The sequence below is a fragment of the Myotis yumanensis genome, unplaced genomic scaffold (assembly GCF_028538775.1).
Source record: "Myotis yumanensis isolate MYYU_CA2020_CCGP unplaced genomic scaffold, mMyoYum1.0.hap1 SCAF_5, whole genome shotgun sequence".
Taxonomy (NCBI): Eukaryota; Metazoa; Chordata; class Mammalia; order Chiroptera; family Vespertilionidae; genus Myotis; species Myotis yumanensis.
The window spans coordinates 79,552,233-79,575,919 of record NW_027223756.1 but is presented as its reverse complement, the minus strand read 5'-3'; the positions used below and the strand labels follow the sequence as shown (position 1 = coordinate 79,575,919).

General features: G+C 52.7%; 1 protein-coding gene across 6 annotated transcripts in view; it reads right to left on the bottom strand.

The window, feature by feature from the left end:
* Positions 1-23,687, bottom strand: part of KDM4B (lysine demethylase 4B) — a 134,684-nt gene that overhangs the window by 74,600 nt on the left and 36,397 nt on the right. For 5 of the 6 annotated variants that reach the window (XR_011471565.1, XM_070415877.1, XM_070415878.1 and 2 more), the window contains 4 exons: positions 22,060-22,225; positions 14,972-15,147; positions 13,762-13,876; positions 11,062-11,255 (listed from right to left, as the gene is read on the bottom strand). Coding sequence is in view for 5 of the 6 variants with exons in the window: in XM_070415877.1 (XP_070271978.1) it covers positions 11,062-11,255; positions 13,762-13,876; positions 14,972-15,147; positions 22,060-22,200 (626 nt within the window). In the remaining variant the exon portion in view is untranslated. Of the gene's footprint in view, positions 1-11,061; positions 11,256-13,761; positions 13,877-14,971; positions 15,148-22,059; positions 22,226-23,687 lie in introns of those variants that run through there. The other variant, XM_070415876.1, reaches the window with a different exon arrangement.

Below are 23,687 nucleotides of genomic sequence, written 5' to 3'. Positions count from 1 at the left end.
CCTGGGTTCGATTCCCGTCTGGGCACATACCCAGGTTGCGGGCTCACACCCCAGTGGGGGGCGTGCAGGAGGCAGCCGATCAATCAATGATTCTCTTTTATCATTTATGTTTCTAGCTCTTTCCCTCTCCCTTTCTCTCTGAAATCAATAAAAATATATATATTTTTTAAAGTTATAGCCCTGGCTGGTTGCTTAATGGTTAGAGTGTCAGCCTGAGGTCCAAAGGGTCATGGGTTTGATTCCTGGTCAAGGGCATGTACCTTGGGTGCAGGTTCCCCAGCCCCAGTAGGGTCGCATGTGGGAAGCAACCAGTCGATGTGTCTCTCACATCGATGTTTCTCTCTCTCTGTTTCTCTCTCTCTCCCCTTCCTCCCTCCCTTCCACTCTCTCTAGAAATCAATGGAAAAAATATCCTTGGGTGAGGATTAAAAAACATAATAATAATAAAGGGAACACACTATGGCAAGCACAGTTCTCAGATGTCTCCAATACTTCTGGCCCCTGGGGCTCACACATCTGTTCTCAGTTATTGAAACATTCCTCCCAGTGCTTCCATGAGGGTGTATTGCTGTTAAAATTAAGGTCCCAAATCAGTAAACCTTAAAATTGGAAAGATTACCCTGGTGGGCCGTATCTAAGCAGGTGAGCTCTGAAGATGAGTGGGGCCCTTCCTCAAGTCAGAGGTGCCAAGTGTGAGGGGTCCCCCCAAGACTTCCCTGGAGATGTAGGGGGACACCTAAGAGGAGTCTCTAGGTGCAGACAGCACCCAAGGCTGACAGCCAGTGATAACACAAGGACCTCACTCTGCCAACAACCTGAATAAGCTTAGAAGTGGGCCTTCCCCAGAGTTCCCAGAAAAGGACCCGCCGACACCTCAACTTCAGCCTCTGAGCCCCTGAACTGAGGACCCGGCTGGCCTGTGCCTTGGTTCTGACCTACAGAAGTGTGAACTAACCAATGCAAGCCAGAACTCTGGGCGGATGTATTATGAAGCAACAGAAATACTGAAACTACCCCAATTTGAGAAAAGGAGAAAGGAAAGAGGTGAAAAATATCTGACAGAAGTATGCCAGAAGGCTCATATCTGTCCAATCTGGGTATTGGGCACAGGGCTGTTCTGCTAATTATTCTCTTCCTAATTCTGATATTGGAAGTTTTGGGATTTTTTTAAAAAACCACACACACTTCAAAGAGGGCAGCATGGCAAGGGGAGAGAGTGACCGACACACTCAGCCAGGTCAACATCAACTATGACAACTCATGGTGACACATGACCCTGGGTATGAGGGGATGGAAGGGCCCTTCACTGTGGGGCCTTCCTCCAAGAACCCAGAACCCTGGTATAACCATGAGAAAAACACCAGACAAACCCTAATTCAGGGACTTTCCACAAAATCCCTTTTCAAAACTGTCAAGGTCACCAAAAACAAAGAAAGTCTGATCAACTGTCACAGCCCAGAGGGGCCTATGGAGATGTGACAACCCACTGTCACGTGGGATCCTGGACTGGGTCCTGGGACAGAGAAAGAACAGCAGGGAAAACGGAGGAAATCTGAATACAGTATGGATTGTAGTTAGCAGGAGTGTATCAGTGTGAGTTCATTAACTGTGACAAATGTACCAGGCTAATAAAAGATAATAAGGAAGCCAGGTGTGAGGCACATGGGAAATCTCTGTACTATCATTCTCAGCTTTTCCATAAATCTAAAACAGTTCAAAAAAATAAAGTCTTTAAAAAAAGAGAGAGTACACTACCAAAACAGTGACAAACAGACAAGCTTATAACAAATGACTAAGGAACAAGAAACAACTTCATAGTTTTTACATTGGGAACTCCTGGCCCCAGTCCATGCTGGGACCTTCCACCCCTGCAAAAAAGCCCATTTCCTAATTCCATCGGCTGCAGGGACACCCAGCTGTCTGGGCTCACAGTACAGCAATAGCTGGTCAGAAATATCAGACCCCCCGCCTCAGTCTTGCTGGCTCTGGATGAGAGCACATGGTGAGATTTTTCCTTAGCAGAAGGCTGACCTTCCTCTGTTAACTCGATGCTAAAATCACTTTGCATTCCCTGAACAAACACCAACTGTGTCTGTCCCTGCCAGTGTGCAGCAACACGCGAGGAACCAGCCCACGGAGACAGATGGCGCTGAAGTGTGGGAGCCCCTGGGTGAGCGCCTCTAAACACACTGGGTTTCCTGGGTGCCCTGCTCTGCCTGAGAGGCACAGGCACGTGTTCTCACGTGACCCACCGCTAGGCTCAGCCAGGCTGTTAAGAATTTAGTGCGGGGAAGGTTGGTGAGAGAAACCAGTCATGCGAATGGAAGGATCTGTGATTTAAACTGCGTGGTGCCATGCTGTACAAAATGCTTTGAAACTGCCCATTGCCATACCCACCATGGGGATGAGCAACACAATCCTAGTTTCATAGTCCGATGGCACTTGATTGCCCAGAGTCAAACTCTAAGGCAGTGGTTCTCAACCTCTGGCCCTTTAAATACAGTTCCTCATGTTGTGACCCAACCATAAAATTATTTTTGTTGCTACTTCATACCTGTAATGTTGCTACTGTTATGAATCATAATGTAAATACCTGATATGCAGGATGGTCTTAGGCGACCCCTGTGAAAGGGTCGTTCAACCGCCAAAGGGGTCGTGACCCACAGGTTGAGAACCATTGCTCTGAGGTCTCTCTAGCATCAGGAATTAATTTTTCAAATGCCAAAACCAGCTTTCGGTTTTAGATTTACTACACAAATCCTGACAAGCAGAAAGCCAGGGCTGGGACATCAGGGCAATAGTGTGGTTCTGGCAAAAACGAGGCTGAGGGATGGCTAGGAGGGTTGGGAGGGTTTCTGGGCTGTGGTGACACAGCCATCCTTCCCCTAAGCACCTGCATGCACAGACACTCCTGGCCATGGTGTTAAACCGCTCATGCTAGCGCTGCACCACCTATGTGATCCCAAGCGCCAGAGTGCACGACTGCAACACCCCTGCAACTACATCCAGGAAAGTCGCGCTGGTATCCCTGACACATACGCAGGAGTCTTGGAAGGAGGCAGTGGGCAAGTGGGTTAGGCACAAATGGAATAAAGCACACCCAGCTCTGGTACCATGGCCACGGTCATGGTCAAAAGAGGAGACTGGAAAGGTGACCAAGAGGGCATTCCTCCCCTCTCCACGATCCCCTGGATGAGCCCAGCAACCCACAGCTCCCCAAACACGCTTACATTTGCTCTCAGGAGGAGGTTTCTGCTCTAAAATACTCTTTGTTGCTGTATTTCTGTCACCTTAGCTCAGGACCTAGGTTTCCCCACCAAGTTACAAGGTACAAATCAAGCCACCTGCTGACATCTTGGTAGGTCTTATCCATCTGACCTCCCCAGGCACCACAGCCACACCAACTCTGTGCTCAGATACCAACTGGGAGTCGGCAGGGTGAGTGAGGGGAGAAGGGGGGAATGTCTATCTGCTCTCGCATCTTGTACCAGTGAGGTGACAGGGTGTGGTGTTGGGAAGCTAAGTTATTGAAACCAATCTGTGAAGCTGTCAGGCTCCTACCGACCTTGGCACAGAGCCTTCCCTGCCACCATGGGGCCTTTCGGGATCTTGCCAGAGCAAGGTGGCTAGGAGGAGTTACCCTTGTCACTGGAGAAGGGGCTGTGCCTGAGTCAGCGAATGGGGCCCCTTGTGACTGCTGCCCTGGAGTCTCAGAAGCCATGAAGTTGCACATGGCCAACCAGGCCTCCTCTAGACACCAGTGCTCTCCACCAAGGGCCTTCGGGGCTGCTGTCTGGTCATCTTCCCATGGCTCCAACACGCACCTCAGGCTGGCTCCCTGGCAACAAAGCAGAGGCCCTCCCAGGGCCTGGACCAGGCACTGTGGTCCTCCAGCGCCACCTACAGCCAGGCCTGGGGAGTTGGCTTTGGACAGCAAGGTAGAAAGGAGGCAGGAGGAAGGAAGGAAGGGAGGAGGAGGCAAGAAGGGAAGGAGGGAGGGATTATTCAATGCTGCAGGAGGTGCAGCTGGGAAAAGGATTGATGCTGCCTCAGGTGGACCTGCAGAGAGGTCCCCAGGCGCCAGGTCAAGGGGCAAGAGAGCAGCCCAGCAGCACTCCCCTCCCCCAAAAGAACCTTGCTCTGCCTGGGCAACAAACCCATCAATGCCCAGGCTGCAGTCAGAGAGCAGGTCACATGGGAGTCAGCCAGTGTGTGCATACTTCCTCCCTGTGCCCCATGGCAGGGAGTACATATCCTCGAATGCATAAATGCATACACAGTCAGGTATGCACACACAGCACATGTGTACACACCACCTCAATGCACACAGGACAGCTATGCACACAAAGGTGCAGTGCACACATGCATGCAATGCACATGTACATACATGCACAGGTGTATGTACACAGACGCACATACATGCATGTGCACACGCACACCTCCAGAGTACCGAGCACAGGCAGAGATGGCTGTGCCTGCTGGGAATTTTTGGCAGCAAGGGCTTCCCAATCCCTCTCCTATGAAATTCCCCTGAGCAAAATGCCAAAGAAAAACTCCAGGTATAGCTGAATCAAAGGGAAAATTTCTCCAATCCACTGGGAGCCTCAATCAGGCTTCTGAAAGGTCAGCGAAGGGGCAGAGCTCTCAGACAATCCCCCAGACTCCCAGGCTCTCACCAGCATTCCTTCCACTAACCCTGCACAGAAGGATCCATTCAGCGCACCTCAGGACCATCCAGAGCTAGTGAGGGCTCCATGCCCCTCATGGGAGTGCAATCAGGCTCTCTCTCCTATCCCCTGTCTCTCCCCCTCCCCCCACAGGGACACTGATACCAGCGACTTGGAAGACTGTATCCCAGATAAATCAAAGTGGGAAGGATGGAGGGGCTGGGGAAGCCAGAGACAGAACTCATGGGATGCTGCAGAGGCTGGGGCCTGAAGGCCAAGGTCACAGCCCTGAGGGCCAATCCCCAGAGGCAGGAGAGCATCCTCATCCTCCACCGGGACACACCCCCTTCCAGAGGGAAATAGGCATCTCCACCTCCTCCAAGTACAAGCACAACCAGAGGGAGTTTAGGGGGACAAAGAGGGATGGGGGCCGGGGGAGTTGTACGTGACCCTGCTAGACTGTGTTGATGTTCCTTCAGGTAAATCTCATCTGCTCTGGCCTCAGTCACCCAGGAGGGGCTTTCCCCCACTCACAGCATTTAAAACATGGAAAGGCCCTAGCTGGCTTGACCCAGTGGATAGGGCATCGGCCTGCGGACTGAAGGATCCCAGGTTCGATTCAGGCCAAGGGCACATGCCTGGGTTGTGGGCTCGATCCCCAGTGTGGGGTGTGCAGGAGGCAGCCAATCAATGATTCTCTCTCATCATTGGTGTTTCTATCTCTCTCTCCTTCTCCCTTCCTCTCTGAAATCAATAAAGAAATATATTTTAAAACATGGAAAGGAAAACCACAACTGTACAGCTCTGCCTGCATCCCAGCCGTCACAGTCCAGCAGCCCATGAGAGGCCCTGGTGCCCAAAGTGCGGCTCTCGGCCACCCAGCGCACCGGGCTCCTGCAGCTCATCCACCTTGCCCAGCACGGTAGAAGCCGCCGTCTCTGCTCTTCGCAGTGGTCCTTGGCTCCTGCAACTGAGCCCCCCACCCAAGCCGGCCTCACCCTCGAAGGCTGTCACCTCCCAAGCCTGCCCTACCGAAGCAGTAGCCAGCCATTGCCCGGCATGCAGGCACACAGGACGCACCACAAGGCACCTTCCCCACCCTGGGAGGCAGGCCCAAACCACAGCAGGGCCAGGGGGACTGACTCCCTACATTGGCAGTAATGTGTGCCAGGCTACCCTGCACAGGGTGGCAGCACTCTGCTCTCCTCTTCAGGGTGCACAGCACACTCCAGATGATCCCGAAGTGCCCAGGAAGACAAGAGCTGACCAGAGCCCAGTGCTCTCCAATTCCCAGCCCAGATCTCTTTCCTGGGGACACTTGGAAGCAGCAGGGAGGACAGGAGGTGGCAGGTGCTGCATGTGGCAATACTGCTAGAAACACTGTTATTGCTGCATCTGAGAAACAGTGTGAAATAACACGAGGTGGGTGTATCACACACAGAGCTGAAGTTTCCAATGAGGGGCTTGTAGCTGACCTAGCCTGAGACCCACAGGGGCCGAACCAGGTGGCAGATGGCCCAGGGGCGGCCCTCAGGTAGAGTGGTCCTGGGACAGGCTGTGGGGATATCATCTCTGGCTAAACCACCACCACCCATGGGCTTCACAGAACGAGCCTGGCCCAGGACAGCAGGTTCTATAGGGTACAACCTCTGGACACTGAGCCCTGGGCTGCCCACCCCCTAGGCACTGTCCTGCAGGGCCAGCCCTGCCTCTTCCTGATGCCCATGCCTACCCACCCTCCTGGCCTCAACAATGGACAGGGCAGCAGGGCGGCAGGAAGGTCAAGCAGTGGCAAGAATGGTCCTCGTGTGAGTATAAGTACCGGTCTATTTTCAATCCCCATCTCAAAAGGAATTCTGAAGCACTCAAATGCTTCAGATATTCTTAGCCTTGCTGCTTGAGAGCACCACGTACTGCCAGCCTTTCAAAGCAAATTTCATGCTTTTATCGACACCAGGCTGTTCACGTCACTTTGACACACAAATCAGACTACCGAAGTAGCAACACACCAGAAAGGCTTCATAAAACGCAATAAACCTGAGGACGTCGACACTTTAAAAAAAGTGCTACGGAAATAATCTGAAATGGTTGCAATTAAGCTACTGTAGACGCAAGCAGAGCAGTACATATATTAGGGAGACAGACGTGTGAGTACAATCTGCCAGAGAATGTCTCCTCTCTGGGGAGGGGTGGGAGCAAGGCATCACCCTCCCAGGGAGTTGCCAAGTGGCTCCCTGAGCCCCCAGCCCAGGGGCAAAAGAGCACCTCACCTGGCCCCCCAGGCTAGTGTCCATGTTGGCCCCATGACAGAGCAAGACCAGGAGGGCCGGCTCCCACAGGATGGCACTGGCTCCACACGATGGAAACCTCAGTGCACTGGGGCTCTGAGAGGCGGAGGGGTTACTGTGGTCCAAGTACCCAGGTCTCCTGATAGTTACCAAGCCCCCCTCTATGCCAGGCCCCTGCTGGGAGCTGGGTACAAAAGGAAAACTGAGGGCCCTGCCCTCACCGGGTCCATGGTCTGGTGGGGAGACACTGATGCCAACATCCCCACCCTGATCCTGAGGAGCGAGAGCTGGAAGGGTGCCCAGCACGATGACCAGGCTGAGCTGACCAGGCATGGAGCAGGGATCTAGGACCCTACATGGCCACACTTTGAGAAGTCCCTTCCCACTGGCCACACTCGGTCAGTGTGAGAGACCCCCAAGTACAATCCCACCCCTCTTCTGGACCAGAAACCCAGACCAAGGTCAAAGTGCCTTCTGGAACATTCTTTCTGTCAGAGACGCGCTGCTGTGTCCAATGCCAGCCCTGCTGATGGCTTCCCCATTGCTCTCGAGAATCAGGTTGTGGAGAAGGGTGTAGGTGAGGTGATGGGTAGACACAAGGGCCACCCCAAGCAAACCAGGGGTATAGCATGCAACAGCCGGGGCTGTCCTCAGGGGCTGCAGCCAGAGAGCACCAAGTGCTGGTGACAGGAGGCAAGATGCAGAGCCAGGTGTCTGTCCTGCTGCATCCCCCAGGGAGGGGGCTGCTGTGCCCTCACATTCCCGGGGTCCCCTCTCATGGACAGCTCTCGAGGACTTTCTATTGCATTTTCTCACACTTCACCTCCCTCAAAGCCAGTCCCACCACCTTCCCACTACCATCCATCCCAGACACTTTTCTGCGGCCCCCACCCTCTCACTACCAGCCAGCCTCCTTGCCAGGCTCCCTACACCACTTCTTGCACCAACCTCCCTGAGACCAGCAGCTTTCCTCGGCATCCTCACTGCTTGCTGCAGAGCCTCGTGACCCCAGAACACACTTTTGCCCCAGGGTCACATCTACGAGAGCTTAGCCACTACGTGCTGGGACTCAGCACTGGCTTGCTTCTTCCTCTCCCTCTCTAAGGAAAAGGTGGGTTTTCTTCCCTTAAGGTCCCTCTGCCAGCCAGATGCCCTTAAAATCGGAGCGTGCTCGCAGAGCTGAGCAGATCAGAGGCAGTGTTCCTACCACCCATCCCTCTGCCCCCTCCTTGCTCTCCTCCTACTGTGGCTCCCAACGGGCCCTGGGATGATCATTGCCCAGTGGGTTCTAAAAAGGTGGAGTCTAAAAAAGATAAAAAAGAACCTAGGAAATTTCCACCTCCATCCATGCTGGGAGATAATGGTCCATGGGGAAGGGCAGGGGCGCCATCTAGTGGCCCTGAGGGGAGCTGCACCCAACCGAACTGGGACGCGGAGGACAGAGGACAGTCACTCAGATACGTGGCCAAGTCACTGGCCAACACCATGAATTATCATCCAGGCCAATGGTCAGCAAACTGCGGCTTGGCAAACCGTGGCTTGCGAGGCACATGCGGCTCTTTGGCCCCTTGAGTATGGCTCTGCTCTTTATTCATTTATCAATTGAATACCAAAGAGCCGCATGTGGCTCGCAAGCCACGGTTTGCCGACCACGGACCCAGGCCATCGAGCAGGCCCAGCACACACACACACCACACTCACATACACATACATACACAAAAACACTTCAACTATAGAAACACACACATATACATAAACACACATACACACACTAACAGACCCTCCCATATATACACATATACTCACACATACATATACATATATTCACATACATACAAGCACACATATACACACTCAGACACTCAGGCGTACACACAAACATGCGACACAGCCTGTGGATCTGCACAGGGAGTCAGAGGGCTGCTCGTGGGCACTCAGCCTGCACAGCCCACGGAGAGCATGCTGACTGCTGAGAGGCAGCAGGCAGAGCCCCCAGGTGAGGGGCAGGTTCACTCACACCACAAGCTGCACTCCCAGGCCCTGCCCTCCTGCCTGCAGGTGTGGACTTGGGGCAGAGCGTGGCCCCTTCTCCTCCAGGCCTGGGCTGGGGCCTCTGTGGAGTCACAGCCTAGCCTTGCCATGGAGAGAGGGGGTACAGGGTGGCTACACGGCCGCTGGGACCTCCTGGACAGCAATGGGACAGTGCCACTGACCAGGAAGCATTTCTACCCGAGTGCTCAGAATCACGCTGGTGGGTGTGAGATTCAGGTCTTATGAAAAGGGCATCACCAACTCACCAATCTCTTCCAAATTCACCCCTAAAAGGTAAATACCGCTCAGCCTGGAGGCTTTGATGAGCAAAGGCTAATGCAAAGCCAACGCACACCACCCAAGGAGAGAAGTGAGCTGCAAACAAGCCCTGGAACGGTAACGGGATCTCCCACACACGTAGAGTAGCACAGTTCAAAGGCCAGAGGCCCAGGGCTGGCAGGATAATGGCCCCAAAGACATCCCAGTGCTGGGCCTGGGACCTGTGGACATGGCACCTCATATGGCAAAAGAGACTTTTCGGAAAGATTAAGGACCCTGGAATGGGGATGACCCTGGATACCCCTGGGGGCATGGGGAGGAGGGACCAGGGTCATCACAGGGTCCTTATCGGAGGGAGGCAGGAGGGTCAGAGTCAGAGGTGGAAGAGGCTGCGTTATTGGCTGTGAAGATGGAAGAAAGGGCCACAAACCAGGAATACGGCTCCTCTAGAAGCTGGAAAGGCCGGATTTTCCCATAGAGCCTCCAAAAGAAAAAGCCCAGCCCACACCTGTGAGACTCCTGACAGAACATGACAGAATAAATGTGTGTGTGCTAAGGCTTGTGGTGATTTGTTACAGTAGCCCTGGGACACTCCTACAATGCCCCCACCATGTCCGTGTCCAATGCTTCTCTATCTTGCTCTGCCTGTCTGAGAGAAAACGGCTTTGTTCACATGAGAGGTGAGGAGAGCATGGTCATACAGCCAAAGGAAGAAGAGAGGGGCCTGGTTTCCCACCCAAAATCTCCTGCTGGCTCCTGAGTCTTCTGCTCACAACTCCTGATCCTGCCCCACTCAGCAAAGGGCTCCAGGAGGTCCAAGCAACTTAAAGGAGTTGAGGTGCCTATGGGTAGAGGCTCATTCAAGGTAAGGGGTGCCTGGGCCAGGGTCTGCTGCCTGTGCCCCCAGCTGCGCTGTGTCCCCCTGCCGCCGCCCTCCACTGCCCCGAGCTAGCTTGTTTGAGGTCTGGAGTACTACAATCTGCTCCCAGGCCTCCCCTGCCACCCCTCTGAGCTTCACTGATTATTGTGACAACAGAGGCAGGAAGATGCAAAGCCCCAGCTAAGGAGTCTCTGCTGGAAACAGCCGTGAACAAACAGAAGGCAGCTGCCTCCGGGCCTGCCAGCAGAAGCTGGATGTGAGGTAAGTGTTAGCTCAGAGATTCCAGAACACAGAGCACACTGCACATATGCCCCAGCCTGCAGAGCCCAGCACTCACAGAGTGGCCTTCGGGACAGCCCACCCACCCCTGCTCAGCACCTGCAAACTAGTGGGGACCCCAGGCAGCAGGGGCCTACTGCTAACCTCACCCCTCAAACCAAAGGCCAAGAGGAAGGCGAGGGAGGCTCAGTGCTCAAGGCGACCCTGTCCCCAGGCCTGTGGCCCCAGGAGAGCCCCAGTACAACAGCCACGCACCTGACTCGGCCTGGGGAGGAGCTGAGGGAGCTCAGAACCAGCCGCTGCTCAGTGGGAAGCTCTCTAGGCCCAAACCCCAAACTCCACAGATCAGGAATCTCATTTCTGAGGGGCATGTATACCTCATCCCCACACTAGTGGGTAAACTGAGGCTGTCCTAAAGCCAGTGGGGGCAGACAGAGCCAGCAGATCTTGAGCTACCAGAGCTCCAACCCTGGCCCACCCTCCCTAATAGCCCTGGCCACAGGGAGCAACCCAGAAGGCACCCATGCCTGCCTGACCCGGAGGAGCCTATCCACCTGCCCTCCCCCGCCCTTTGCCCTGCTGGCAGCGGAGACCTTCCGCCTTGTGGAGCAAGTCAGGCCGCTGGCTGGACACTCACCATGACTTGGGCTCCCCAAAGTGCAGGTAGTTGATGCTGTACAGGTCCATGTCCTCCGTGTGCCAGGCGAAGGTGGTCTTCCACATGCCGAAGTACAGGTAGGGGGTGTTGACACCCTCAATGATGGTGCCGCACTCACGTTCCACCATGTCCAGGATGGTCCGAAGGTTCCCGATGTTCCACTGGGCCACGTCCTGTGGGGCAGCAGGAACACAGTCAGTGGGCCGGCCAACCCTGGGGCACCCAGGCCCCACCAGCCCCAGACACTAGTGGGAGGACAGGAAGTGTCCTTCCCTCTGAGCCACCTGCTACAGTGTGACCCCCTTGAGGGCCCAAGAGCCCTGTTGTCAGCTCCAAACCTGCCTGCCCACTTCAGAGCCTCGCCCACCCCAGTATCCAAAACCCATCCTGGGCTGATCATACCCTGCAGATGCTGACTGAGTGCCCTGTGCTATGCAGTTGGGCAGAGCTTTCTCTAGACTCCACGTTGAGGTATGTGTTAATCTCAGCAGTTAAGACCTCAGTTTGGTCATGAGTAACTGGTGTGCCTCAAAGTCAATGACACAGAAGGAGGTAGACAACTGCCAAGTGGGACTAGACCAGCGAAGGTGCCAGACAGCCCTTCTGACCTCCGCATGGAGGAGATGGAGATGGTTCTCAGAACCAAGCAAACAAGGCTGGAATCCTCACCTACCAGTCTCATCTATTCCTAATGCCACAAGCAAGCAAACTGCGTCCTGTCATAAGAGCTCACAAAATATGCTTTAATCAACTTCCTTTCCCTAGAGAACCCTTCAAGCCTGTTGAGATGTGAGTGAACATCAGCCTTCTTTCTGCCCCAATCCACCCTGTACCACCCACTCCTGTCCACATTACAGGCCCTTGATTTGGTGAGATTAGTGGCTGGTTTTTGTAAGGTGAGTCCTGGCAGAAGCCCAGAACATGGGGGCGGGAGGGAGACTGACCAGACCCCTCAGTATAAGAAAGAAAAGCCCAAGGTCGCCTTGAATAGAAGCTTCCCAAGGTCAGGGCACATCAAAAAGAGGTAGCTTCCCTAAGCCTTGTCCAGGTCACCTCACTATCAGCCCACACATCCACAATGCGGCCACAGGCGGGGACCTGGGATCTAGTCTAAGCCAGGCAATAACTCAGGGCAAGTCATTTCTCTGCTTGAGCCTAAGTTTCCACGTCTGTAAAAGGAGACTGTTGTACTAGATCAGGCACAGGGAACACAGGGCCCCAAAGCCTCCTCAGGAACCTAAGGCAGGCGTTGCTCACGATCTCAGCATTGGCCCCGCCAAGCCTCACTGGGCAGCAGGGTCCTTCACGGGGCCATCACCACAACCAACTGCAGGCAGCACAGAAGAGCAAACCCAGAGGCTCTCCCTAGACAAGGCTCTATTTTTTTTTTAATTTTTGAATTATTTGAAAACAATGGAAAGTCTTCAAGAGAATGAGAAGACAAGCCCCAGACTAGGAGAAAATACTTGCAAAAGAACTCTTGAAACTCAATAATAAGAGAATATACAATCCACTTAAAAAAATTAGTCAAAGACCTGAACCTCACCAAGTAAGATACACTGATGACAAATAAGCACATGAAAAGATGCTCCATATCATATGTCACCAGGGAAATGCAAATTAAAACCACAATGAGCTACCACTACACACCTATCAGAATGGCCAAAATTCGGAACACTGACACCACTAAATGCTGACGAGGATGTGGAGCAATAGGAACTCTCAGTTATTGCTGGCGGAATGCAACTTGGCGCAACCACTCTGGGCAAAAAGAAATGCTGGCCAACAATTCATGTGGGGACCCACGCAGTAGTCCTGATTTTTCAGATACCTTTTGGGAGTCACAAGCCCCACCTAAGCATCCAGGAGGGTCCCCACTCTTCCCAGGAGGGGGTGCTATACCCACCCAACTCCAGTCTCACCCAAGACCAGAACTCAGGTGGTGCCCACCAGCTGCTCTCATGGTAAACATGGGCTGAGTGAATAAAAGAGACTATCCTGGTAAGAAATGACATCCAGAGTGACAACATGGAGTGAGGGGCACAGATGGGGACCAAGAGGACCGCCTGGGGAGTGGAAAAGGCCATATTTTAGCCCAGGGTATCCCATACAGAACACCCCCAGGAGAGAGCTAGGCTCAGTAACTCTGAAATTAACCAGGGTTATCTGAGGTCCCATAAATATTAATAAACTATCCCCTAAAAAAAGGGCTCCACTCAACCTCCCTCTGCTTAACACCAGCACCTCTCTGGGCCTCTGGTCACAGTCACCAGCATCTGGTCTAAGTCCTTGGACAGGCCAAGGACAGGCCCCTCTCTGTTGCCTGGGTGTCCCCAAAGCCCCCCAGCCCAGCACAGGGACCAGAAATAAATGAACCCATGGCAGCTTGGCCAGCTGAGAACCTGGGGCTCCCAGGATTCTGAGGGTGTAAGATCAGAGCCATCAGAACTCTGCAACTCAGTAGGAAAGATTTTGCAAGTCAGAAAACCATGGGATCCCTTCTTCATTCATTCTAAGACCAGGCATGTAGTTATAACTGGAGCCCAAACAGAAAGCCCAGCTAAGCTTGTGTCATTTTAACTTCCATTTTCAATTCCATTTCCATTCACATTCCTTCACCTCCACCATGGAAACCGAGTCCCTCATTTTCCCAAGAACCTCTTGGTATCCAGAACTTACATCATCATACAAGGAGCCGCTGATGTCGGCACCGTAAATGGGAGAGACGAAGGTGAGGTTCTTCCAGTACTTGCGTTCCAGGTCGTCGAAGTCCTGGTGCCGGGGAGTGCAGTATCTGTGAGCAAACAGCACACCGAAAAGGGGGTCTCAGAGCATGCGCCTGATCCTACGGCTGAACCAAGCCCAGGGCATCTGCCGGACACACCGAGGGAGAGGCTCTGCCCAGATCACCCACTGTTCCCACCACAGGGCACAGCCCCAGAAAACGCAAATGTGGTCTCATCGCTACTGAGACAGCATTTATTTCAGGGTGTGTGTATAGGATGGGCAGGTGGCCCTGCCTGGAATAATGCCCACTTATCCCACCTCATCAGCTAGCTGGGCCTGTGGTATCCAAGTCACAACGCACACCAGGGGCAGCTGGAGCAGGTGGATGGGCACGGGCTCTGGCGGTTCTCATCATCCCGCTGCTCAGCACATACTAAGAGCACTGATTACGGGCCAGGCGCAGTCCTGGGCGCTAGGGCCATTGCATGAGTGGGCAGACAACACCCTGCCTTCACAGTACACTTATGTTGGAGAGCAAAGGTACTGTTGGAAATGCACAAACAATTTTAGAAAGCCAGGAATCTGGGAGGAACAGAGAACAGGAAGAAGAAAACAGCAGTGGTATGCTCGTGAGTGCACCGTGTATGCATTGGGAATGCCCACGAGTGCACCCATGAGCACACAGAATGTGCAGGAGTGTGCCCATGTGTGCGCCATGTTGAAGGAAGCAGCATGCAGGAATGCATGTTAGAGAGCCCCTCTCTGAGGAGGTGCCATCAGAACTGAGACATTATGGGAGGGTATAGAGGACGCACTCCAGGGACAGGGAACAGGTTGAACCCCAAGGGGCAGCCCTCAGTAGTGGCTACTGAAGGTAGGGTGAGGTGGACAGGTGGCCGTGGGTTGGTGAGGGTCTGGATTTTGCCCTCTTTGAACAGGGGGGGTCTCTGAGCATGAGATGTCGAGATCCACCCAGTGCACCCAGAGCAGATGGCATGCGCTTTGTAGAGGGCTGCGTGTGCCCTACAATCTCTGCACCCCAAAGCCCGCAGTGGACTGGGCTTTGCAGATCAGGGGGGTAGAGGCCTTTAAGGTGTGGCTCCAGCTCAGAGCTAAGGTTTCAGGGTTCTGCCCTGCACCGGCCAGGGTCCCAGCTGCATACTTCTCGCTGTTGGCCAGGCGGCGGTACTCCCCGACCGTCATGGCCTTCTTCTGGATGTTGTACTGTGTGAAGAGGCCTGACTGGCCCGTCACCACCTGCTGGATGGGGGCTGGGATGACCACGTCATCGATGTCATCATACGTCTGCCGTGGCTTCCACTCCTTCGGGGGAATGATCTGCGAGACCAAGGAGGAAGTCAGCGATGCCTCCAGACAGGCACATCCACTCAGGACAGGGGAACGATCAGAGACCCACTGCCCACTCCTGGGAGACCAGCAGCCACTACCTGGGAAGCACACCTGGGACTGCCCCACAGGGGCACCAGAAGCCATCTGTGCCTTTATCAAGCACCCAAGTGATCTGGTGCCAGAAACATGGGCACCACCAGCTGCATTTGAAGTCCTTTTTAAAACCTTTATCACTGGAGGGCAGGGCCATTTTGCCCTCTAGCTTTGGAAAGGAGCAAGGCTATGCCAGACACACGTTCTAGGAACCCCCTTCATTAACACCTACTAGGGAGTGATTACGGTTCTAGGTGCTGGGGAGGGGAAACACGGGAAAACAAAGATCCACGAGGGCCTTACATTCCACGGAAGAGGGCAGATGATAAATACCTTTAAGGTGTGGCTCCACCTCAGAGCCGGGTTTCAGGGGGCCCACCCACAGAGTTAAGGAAACTGTGGGAAGGTAACCAGTTGTAAGTACTAAGGATATAAAACAGTGGTTCCCAAACTTATTTGGCCTACCGCCCCCTTTCCAGAAAAAATATTACTCAGCGCCCCCTGGAAATTAATTTTTTTTAATTTTAATAGCAATTAAACAGAAAGATATATGTATTAATGTTTCTACCTTTTTCGTAAAATATAGTAAAGAAAGGTGTAAATTAGAAACATTGAAGTTTGAAATTATGAAACCAGTTATTGAACTCAGAACAGAAAGGTAATACAAAAAAAGTTAAAACAAATGCACCTGTGGCCATCACCGCCCCCCTGGATCGCTGCAGCGCCCACCAGGGGGCGGTAGCGCCCACTTTGGGAATCACTGATATAAAATAAAGAAGGGCTGGGTAAGAAGCCCAGAGGCAGAGAGGAGGGTGACAATTCTAAGTGGGAGGAGACCTCAGAAGGTTGCCTTTGAGAAAAGGCACAGCTATTTCATGGGAGCAAATCCAATAGGCAACCGACCACCAGGCCTTTGACTGTGAGCTGATGGCAGCTCTCCTGGCCCCACCCTCCCTGCCTTTCTCCACAAGGGGACACTAGGAGCAGCACGAAGGGCTTAGTGTCAGGGGTACTGTGCTGGGCTTGCTTGGGCTCAGAAATCCACTCTTGGTGCCTTCACCTTCCTGGTCAGGGGTGACCTCTAGGTCAAGGGCCTAGGGCCTCCTGAGCATTAGGCACCCTTCTGGGCCCCACAGGGCGAAATGGGACTAGTCTCTCCAGTCCTGGGTGGTTGTTTGCAAGCCTCAAGGCCCCTTTCAGGGTGCCCAGCAGGCCACCTAACAGCTTTGGGAAAAGGAACTAATTCAACTATTTTGTTGTTTTTTTAATATTTTTATTGATTTCAGAGAGGAAGGGAGAAGGGGAGAGAGATAGAAACATCAATGATGAGAGAGAATCATTGATCCGCTGCCTCCTGCAAGCCTAACCAGGGACCAAGCCCGCAACTCGGGCATTTGCTCTGACTGGGAATCGAATGGTGACCTCCTGGTTCAAAGGTCAACGCTCAACCACTGAGCCATGCTGGCGGGGCTAACCCAACCTGTTTTCAGAGCATCAGCCATGAACTCTAAAGAGGCTGAACCCTCAGCCTACTCCGCGCCAATGAGGGAAGAACACCACGCTGATGCCCAAGTTTGCCGACAGCTTCCAAAAGGGATGAAATCCCTTTACCATCCCCAAGGACTCCACAATCCCACCTATGACACCAGTGAAAGAAAATGCTTTGCTTGGCACTTATTCTCCAGTTGCCAGTTAACAACAGAAAGGTGCTGCATCCCCTATCAGCACACACAGTTTATTTATAAAATTCAAATAAATAACAACAGAGGAAGTCAGTGGGTCTCCCGGGAGCAACCCTGCCCCGAGGGGACAGTGAGTGATGTCTAGGGACATCTGAGGTTGTCATGATTGTGGGTGCTCTTGGCATCAAGTAGGTGCTCAGCACCCTCTGCAGTGGCCAGGATGGCCCTCCACAGATACCCGACCCAGATATCAGCAGTGCCAAGGCTGGGACCCTAATAAGAGTTAAATGAGGACGAGGACACAACCTTTCAGTGGAGGCTCTTTCTGGGGACGTCTTCTCTCTTGCTCTGTCAACTGCGGCCTCGACGCAACAGGCACCTAGAATACCCGCCTGTTTCTGGTGCGAGGCCATGTGACAACAGGGTACTGGCTGGGGTTAGCCTGCGCAGAAGGTTTTCTTAGATTTCTGGTGAGAAATCTGAAGATTTGGGTGTTAAACTAAAACATTCAAGACTGGAAAACAAAAGAAAGAAATGAAAGGGGCTATGCCTCCAGGACCCAAGACGTTCTTCTGTGAGGAAGGATCCATGACCCTGAGCTGCTTTTTAATTACGTTACTGATGTCTCCTTTTGACAGAAAACCCAAACCTCTTTCAGGAAAGTGCCATGAGCCTGCACAGCCTCCGGACCCACCTCAGTTCTATTAGAAGTCTATCCCTAGTCCCAGTCTGGGGCAAAATGAACTAAGTATGTCACTCCCAAATTTCCCACCTTCAAACAAGAGCCTGAGGCTACTTTGTTCATTTATGCCACTCCTCACACACTGCTGTGTGAAGACATCTGACAACCAGGAGGGACCCTTACACACACGTGCAATGCCTGGTTTGCATACGTGTGAACCACTCCTTCCTGGACACATTCTAAGCAGGTTTTGAAAAGCTGCTTAAAAGGAGGGCCACTTCCAGAACTGAAGCTTCTGGAAAAATCCCTTCTGGCCTAATACCCTCACATCACTACAAAATCAGATTTAAAAGGAGGATCCCGCCCTAGCTGGTTTGGCTCAGTGGATAGAGTGTCAGCCTGTGGACTAAAGGGTTCTAGGTTCAATTCCTGTCAAGGACACATGCCCAGGTTGTGGGCTCAATCCCCAGTAGGGGGCATGCAGGAGGCAGCCAATCAATGATTCTCTCTCATCACTGATGTTTCTATCTCTCTCTCTCTCTCACCCTTCCTCTCTGAAATCAATAAAAATATATTTTTAAAAATAAAATAAAATAAAAGGAGATCCCAGGCAAAGGACATCTGAAGAATGTCACCTAAAGAACTTCCAGCATTCTGATTGGCCCCACTCAGCACCTGGTGCACCTGACTGGTATAGCCCTGGACTGACCCTTGCTCAAAGCTCCTGGAGAGCAAGTTCAGCCAGAGTAAGGCCACACACTTCAAGTGAATGAGGGGACACTGGGAAAATGGCCTAGGTGCGAGTTGTATGGCAAAACTAGGAGTCTGCGCAGTTGGGGTAGTAGGTGTGGGGAACACTGCAAGAGGGAAGAGTGAGGGGCAAGCCTTTGTCCCCCGTAAAACCACCTGGTCCCAAAGCCACTCTTCATGGGGCAGGCCTGGCAGCTGAGAGCAACCAGGGTATTGTCTACCTTCAGGACTGTCCTCAAGGATTCACCTGGGCACCAGAGCACCTTGACCCCTCCCATAGGACCCTACACTGTCCCATTGCCCCACCACCCTTCCCTGGCTCCTCCTGCCCCTGAGCTTCCCAAGCAGACTAGGGAGGCTCCCAGCCCTGGACTGTGGGAGGCAGGGACCCACTGGGCACGGGCCTCAGAGTATATGCAGAGTGGCTGAGGAATATGACTGGGCTGCCTGATGGCCCCAGAGTGGGGTTCCCACACACCCACAGCCGATTCTAGCCGCGGCCCTGACTGTACCTGTGCCTGCTGAACACCCGCTCCCACCCAGCTCTACTGAGCCTCACAGAGCTTTTGAGGAGGGGACCAAATACAGCTTTTATGAAAGAAGGAAACCCCTACACACACGTGTGCACGCATACACATATCACACACATTCACACACATGCACACACACACAGAGAAGAGCAGTCAAGGCTGATGAGGCCAGGGTAGGGGGACATCCATGTCAGGCCAGCAGGACATCGTATCTCTTCTCCATAGAGACCAGCAGCCTGAGAGCCAAGGATCCTCCTTTGAAAAAAATGGGAGGGGCCCAGGGACAAAGCCCCTGCTTCCTTGGATCCATCTGTCCCCAGAGTGGCAGGGAGGCCGCTGAGGGACTAGAGGCACCACACCCTGTCCCTGCTAGATGGAAGAAGGGACACCTGTGCACACGTGTGTCACTGTGACCCTAATCACCAGAACCCGTGACTGCTTCCCCCTCAGCTGGATTCAGAAAGAATTCCCGCATCCAAAGGTGACTATCAGTCAGAGAGGAAGTGGCAAATAAAACAGAACTTAAGAGAGAAAAGGGACATGCAAAACAAAAGGCAGAAGGAGAATATACCCTGAAAATATCTGCCTCACAAAATCCCCAGTCCGAATAGTTTCCCACCGATCCAAATAAATTAGCAAAAAATCGGTCCACTGGGATTAAAAGCCTAAACAGAGGTATCTGGGTTCAAAGGAGAAGCATTGAGACAGTGAAGGAGAGGAAGAGGGGGAGAGAGAAGGTAATGGTGTGGATCACACAGAGGTGAAGGAAGGGTGACAGAAATGACGGTGGTGAAAGGATAGCAGAAGAGTGTCGGGGTGGGATTTAAAGGTACTTCCAACAGAACAGTACAAGTTTCCTGACATAATAGATGATGTGAATCCAAAGGCAGGGAGATGGGCTGGCTGCGAACTAGAAGTGAAACAAGGTCAGTGACAGCAGATAAAGGAAGGGATCCCACGCCCCACACCCCGACAGGCACCAGGACTCCGTTGGCCTCAGAATCTCCCCACCACTGGGGGCCTGCAACAGGAGGGGTGGCAGGAAAGTTTCACCTGACAATGGACACCAGACTGTGGATTGGTGGGCGGCAGAAAAGACCCAAATGAACGTTTCTGAACTTGCTAGAACCCCAGACACTGCATTTCCAGAGCCCTTCTCTCATGAGATGACAAACTGCAGGCGAGTAAGACACCGATGGTGAGCACTAAAGCCATATAAAGGGAGAATTGAAGTTAAAATGGCACTGGCAGCCATGGTTCCCAAACAAGATAAAGTGCTCTGTGCTGTCTGTATTATCAGGTATAATATGATCAAAAATCCTGAGGGGAGGGGAGGGAAAGGTGCTGTGGGCATACTGCTCTCCTTTCTCCTGAGGCTGAGGTTGAAGGTATGGGTATCACCAGGACCAAAACTGGTATTAGTAACAAAACCAACCAAAAACAGGGATGGGAGAGGGGGAGGTAGCGAACCGCAGTCTGTGGTACAAATCTCACCAGCTGTCTGCTCTTGTACAGCCTGCGAGCTAAGAATGTGTTGCTTTGTTTGGTGTATTTTTATTGTTGTTGTTTTTCTTTCTTAGATGGTTGGGGAAATATTTTAAAAGAAGAATATTTCGGGACAAGTAAAAGTTCTGTGAAATTCACATTTCAGTGTCCATAAATAAAGTTTTACTCATGCACAGCACGCCCGTTGGTTTATGGCTCATCTAAGGCAGCAGAACTAAGTGGTGGAGACAGAGACTACTCGGCTGGCAAAGCTGAAAATACTATCTGGCTCTTTGTAGAAAACGTTTACCAACCTCCTGATTTAAGGAATAGACAACTAGGAATCTTAGATAAAGTGATACTCATCCAGGAAGCAACTAGTAGAACCCTAAGCAAACATGTTACAAATCTTCCTGATCATTAGGTGAGTAATGCCACACACAGGTTCACATGAACATGAAAAACACAGTCATGCCCTGGCCGGATGGCTCAGTTGGTTGGAGAGTCATCCCATACACCAAAAGGCAGCTGGTTTAATTCCCAGTCAGGGCACATATCTAGGTTGCCAGTTCGATCCCTGGTGGGTAATAAGGGAAACAATCAATCGATGTTTTTCTCTTACATTGATGTTTCTCTCTCTCTCCCTTCCCCTTCTACTCTCTCTAAAATCAGTAAAAACATATTCTCCAATGAGGGGAGGGGAGGGGAGGAGAGGGGAGGGGAGGGAAGAAGAGGAGAGGAGAGGAGAGGAAGAAAGAGCCATTTATATTAAAAAGAGACACAGGCCCTGGCCGGTATGCTCAGTGGTTAGAACGTTGGCCTGAGTACCAAAGGGTCATGGGTTCGATTCCTGGTCATGGGCATGTACCTGTGTTGCAGGTTCCATCCCCAGCCCCAGTTGGGGCCCATGTGGGAAACAACCAAACAATGTGTCTCTTACATCGATGTTTCTCTCTCTCTCAGCCCTCTCCCAATCCTTCCACCTTTCCACTCTCTCCTAAAAACAATCAATGGAAAAAATATCCTCGGGTAAAGATTCACACACACACACACACACACACAAAAGGAAAAAGAGAGACACAGGATGAGCTTGTGTGTCTGTCTGCCTTCACACATGCACACCTATGTGTATAATATGCCAAGGAAGGAGACAGGATGGTAACCATGTTGCTTCCAGGGATAGGAGCTTGGAGTTGGGAGGAAGAAGAGACTCATTCGTCACTCTCTGCCCTCTTGCACTGTTTGAATTTGCCTCCCCTGTGTATACTATCTACAAAAAAGCAACAACAATAAAAACACACCTTGTTTCACTAAGAATATAAAGGCAAAACCTCAGGCCTTCCTGGCATCAACTGCCTGGAAGCCTCCCCAGACTCTAGACCTCCTTCTCCCCAAGTGGGGTGAGACTTGCTGCCATGATGCCCTGGTGGCCACTGCCTGCTGGGCTGGGCTCAGCACAGTGCTGTCTCTGCCCCAGCCTGCCAACCCCTGCAGGGACGGGGCGGTGTGAGTCAATTATGAATTCCAGTGCTTAGAACAGTGCCTGGCACAGGGAAAGAACCCCGTCCTGTTTGTAATAAATGAGGTCAAATGGATCAGCGAACAGGTCAATAGGTGCAACACCTTTGGACATGGACACACACAGAGAAGCTGCGCGGGACCAGGATGTGTCACCCACCTTGGCCAGGCCTGCCCGGTGGGCTCCCTGGGACTCGATGTAGGCCACGTATTTGTTGAAGTCCTTAAATTCTTCCATAGTTGGGCGAAATGTCATGATTTTACAACTGGGGTTCTGGGCCCCATGATCCTCAGACCCCATGGTTGCAGCTGAGACACCGCCACACCTGTGAGGGAAGACAGAAGAGCGTGAGCAGGCGGTGCTGCCACCAGCGGGTGCCCTGCTCCACAGACCACACTAAAAGTACCCGGGGCCCCAGGAAGCAACGCGGGGCAGAGAGGAGACTGCCTTGCTCTGCTCTGGCACAAAAGACCAAGATGACTTCAACTAATTAAAAACAGAGGTGTCCTAGTTCCAAAAGCCAACGTGATGCTGGAAGCCAGAGCACTAATTTTAAGCTGGGGGCCCTAGGAAATAAAAGCTTTTCGTTTCAGGGACTCAAATCAATGTATGTCCTTTGGAGCTGGACATGCAGAGAGACATAACATAGGATCACGTGACAGGTTCTGCAAGGTAAGTGAGGTTGTGTGTGAGTCTGCCTTCTTTTGAGGTACCAGCCTGCAAGCAGGGGGACTACAACTCCAGGCAGGGCCCACCCCAAGCAATATGTGGGTCGGTCCAGGACTGGCCTGGCTGCTGTCAGTGAACCCAGGCCCAGGGACCCATGGGAAGCCCCAGGCAGGAATCTGGAACCAGAGGGTAGAAGGCCGGCCAGAACGGCTCCTTGCCTGCAATCAGAGGCTCCAAGGCGCCCTCAGTCATAACCATGCCTGGACATTTTGGCACAGAGGGGAGACCGTACTATGTCATGCACTCTAAGATTCACGGCAGGCGCCTGAAGATAACTGGGAATCAGAGCTCCTCTTGGGGAGAAGGGTGCAGACTGGAATGGCCCCCTCCTGTCTCTGGAGTTAATGGGACCCAGTGTGGTTATCGGTGGCCCACCCTGAGCAGGAAGAGGCTCGGTGACAGATTCTGGGAAAGGGTCCCTGTTGGCCGATTAAATTCTCCAGGTTCAAAAGACTAGACTCCCACCAGGATTTGGAAAAAGTCAGAATCCAAGTACACACAGACCTGAGAACTTGGAGAACAATTTAACCAAGTTCACCTCACCCCACCCCAAAGTGAGCTAGGGAATGAGAAACCCAAGAAGCCCAGTGGTCCCTGAAAGGGGCGGAGCGGGGGTGGGGGGTGGGGGTGGTGATGACAAGATGCTTCCAAAAGGTGATGCCTGTGGCGGGCACTAGAGGGCAGCACAAACCCAGGAATTGCCACTGAGGAAGTCATTTTCCCCTGGGAGGGATCTGGAGGCCCCTGGCTCACAGGTACCCTGTTCTGGCCTTGCCCCTAACACCCCATCCCATACCTGGGACACATGAGGTTGGGGCCAGGGGGACAGCAGCTAAAGCCTCCCTCTGAGGGCCAGACTCTCACGCATTGCTGGCGAGGGCCCCGGAGGATCCTGACATAAGAGTGGGGGTGAGGGCGGGGAGATGTCGCTGCTTCACTGCTGCATACAGGCTGGGACCCACCATGACCCTGTGTCCACAACAAGTCTCAAGTTTTCCCGAGGGGCAGCCACAAAGCTGAAGTGTGCATGGCAGGTCACGAGCCTGTGATGTCTGACA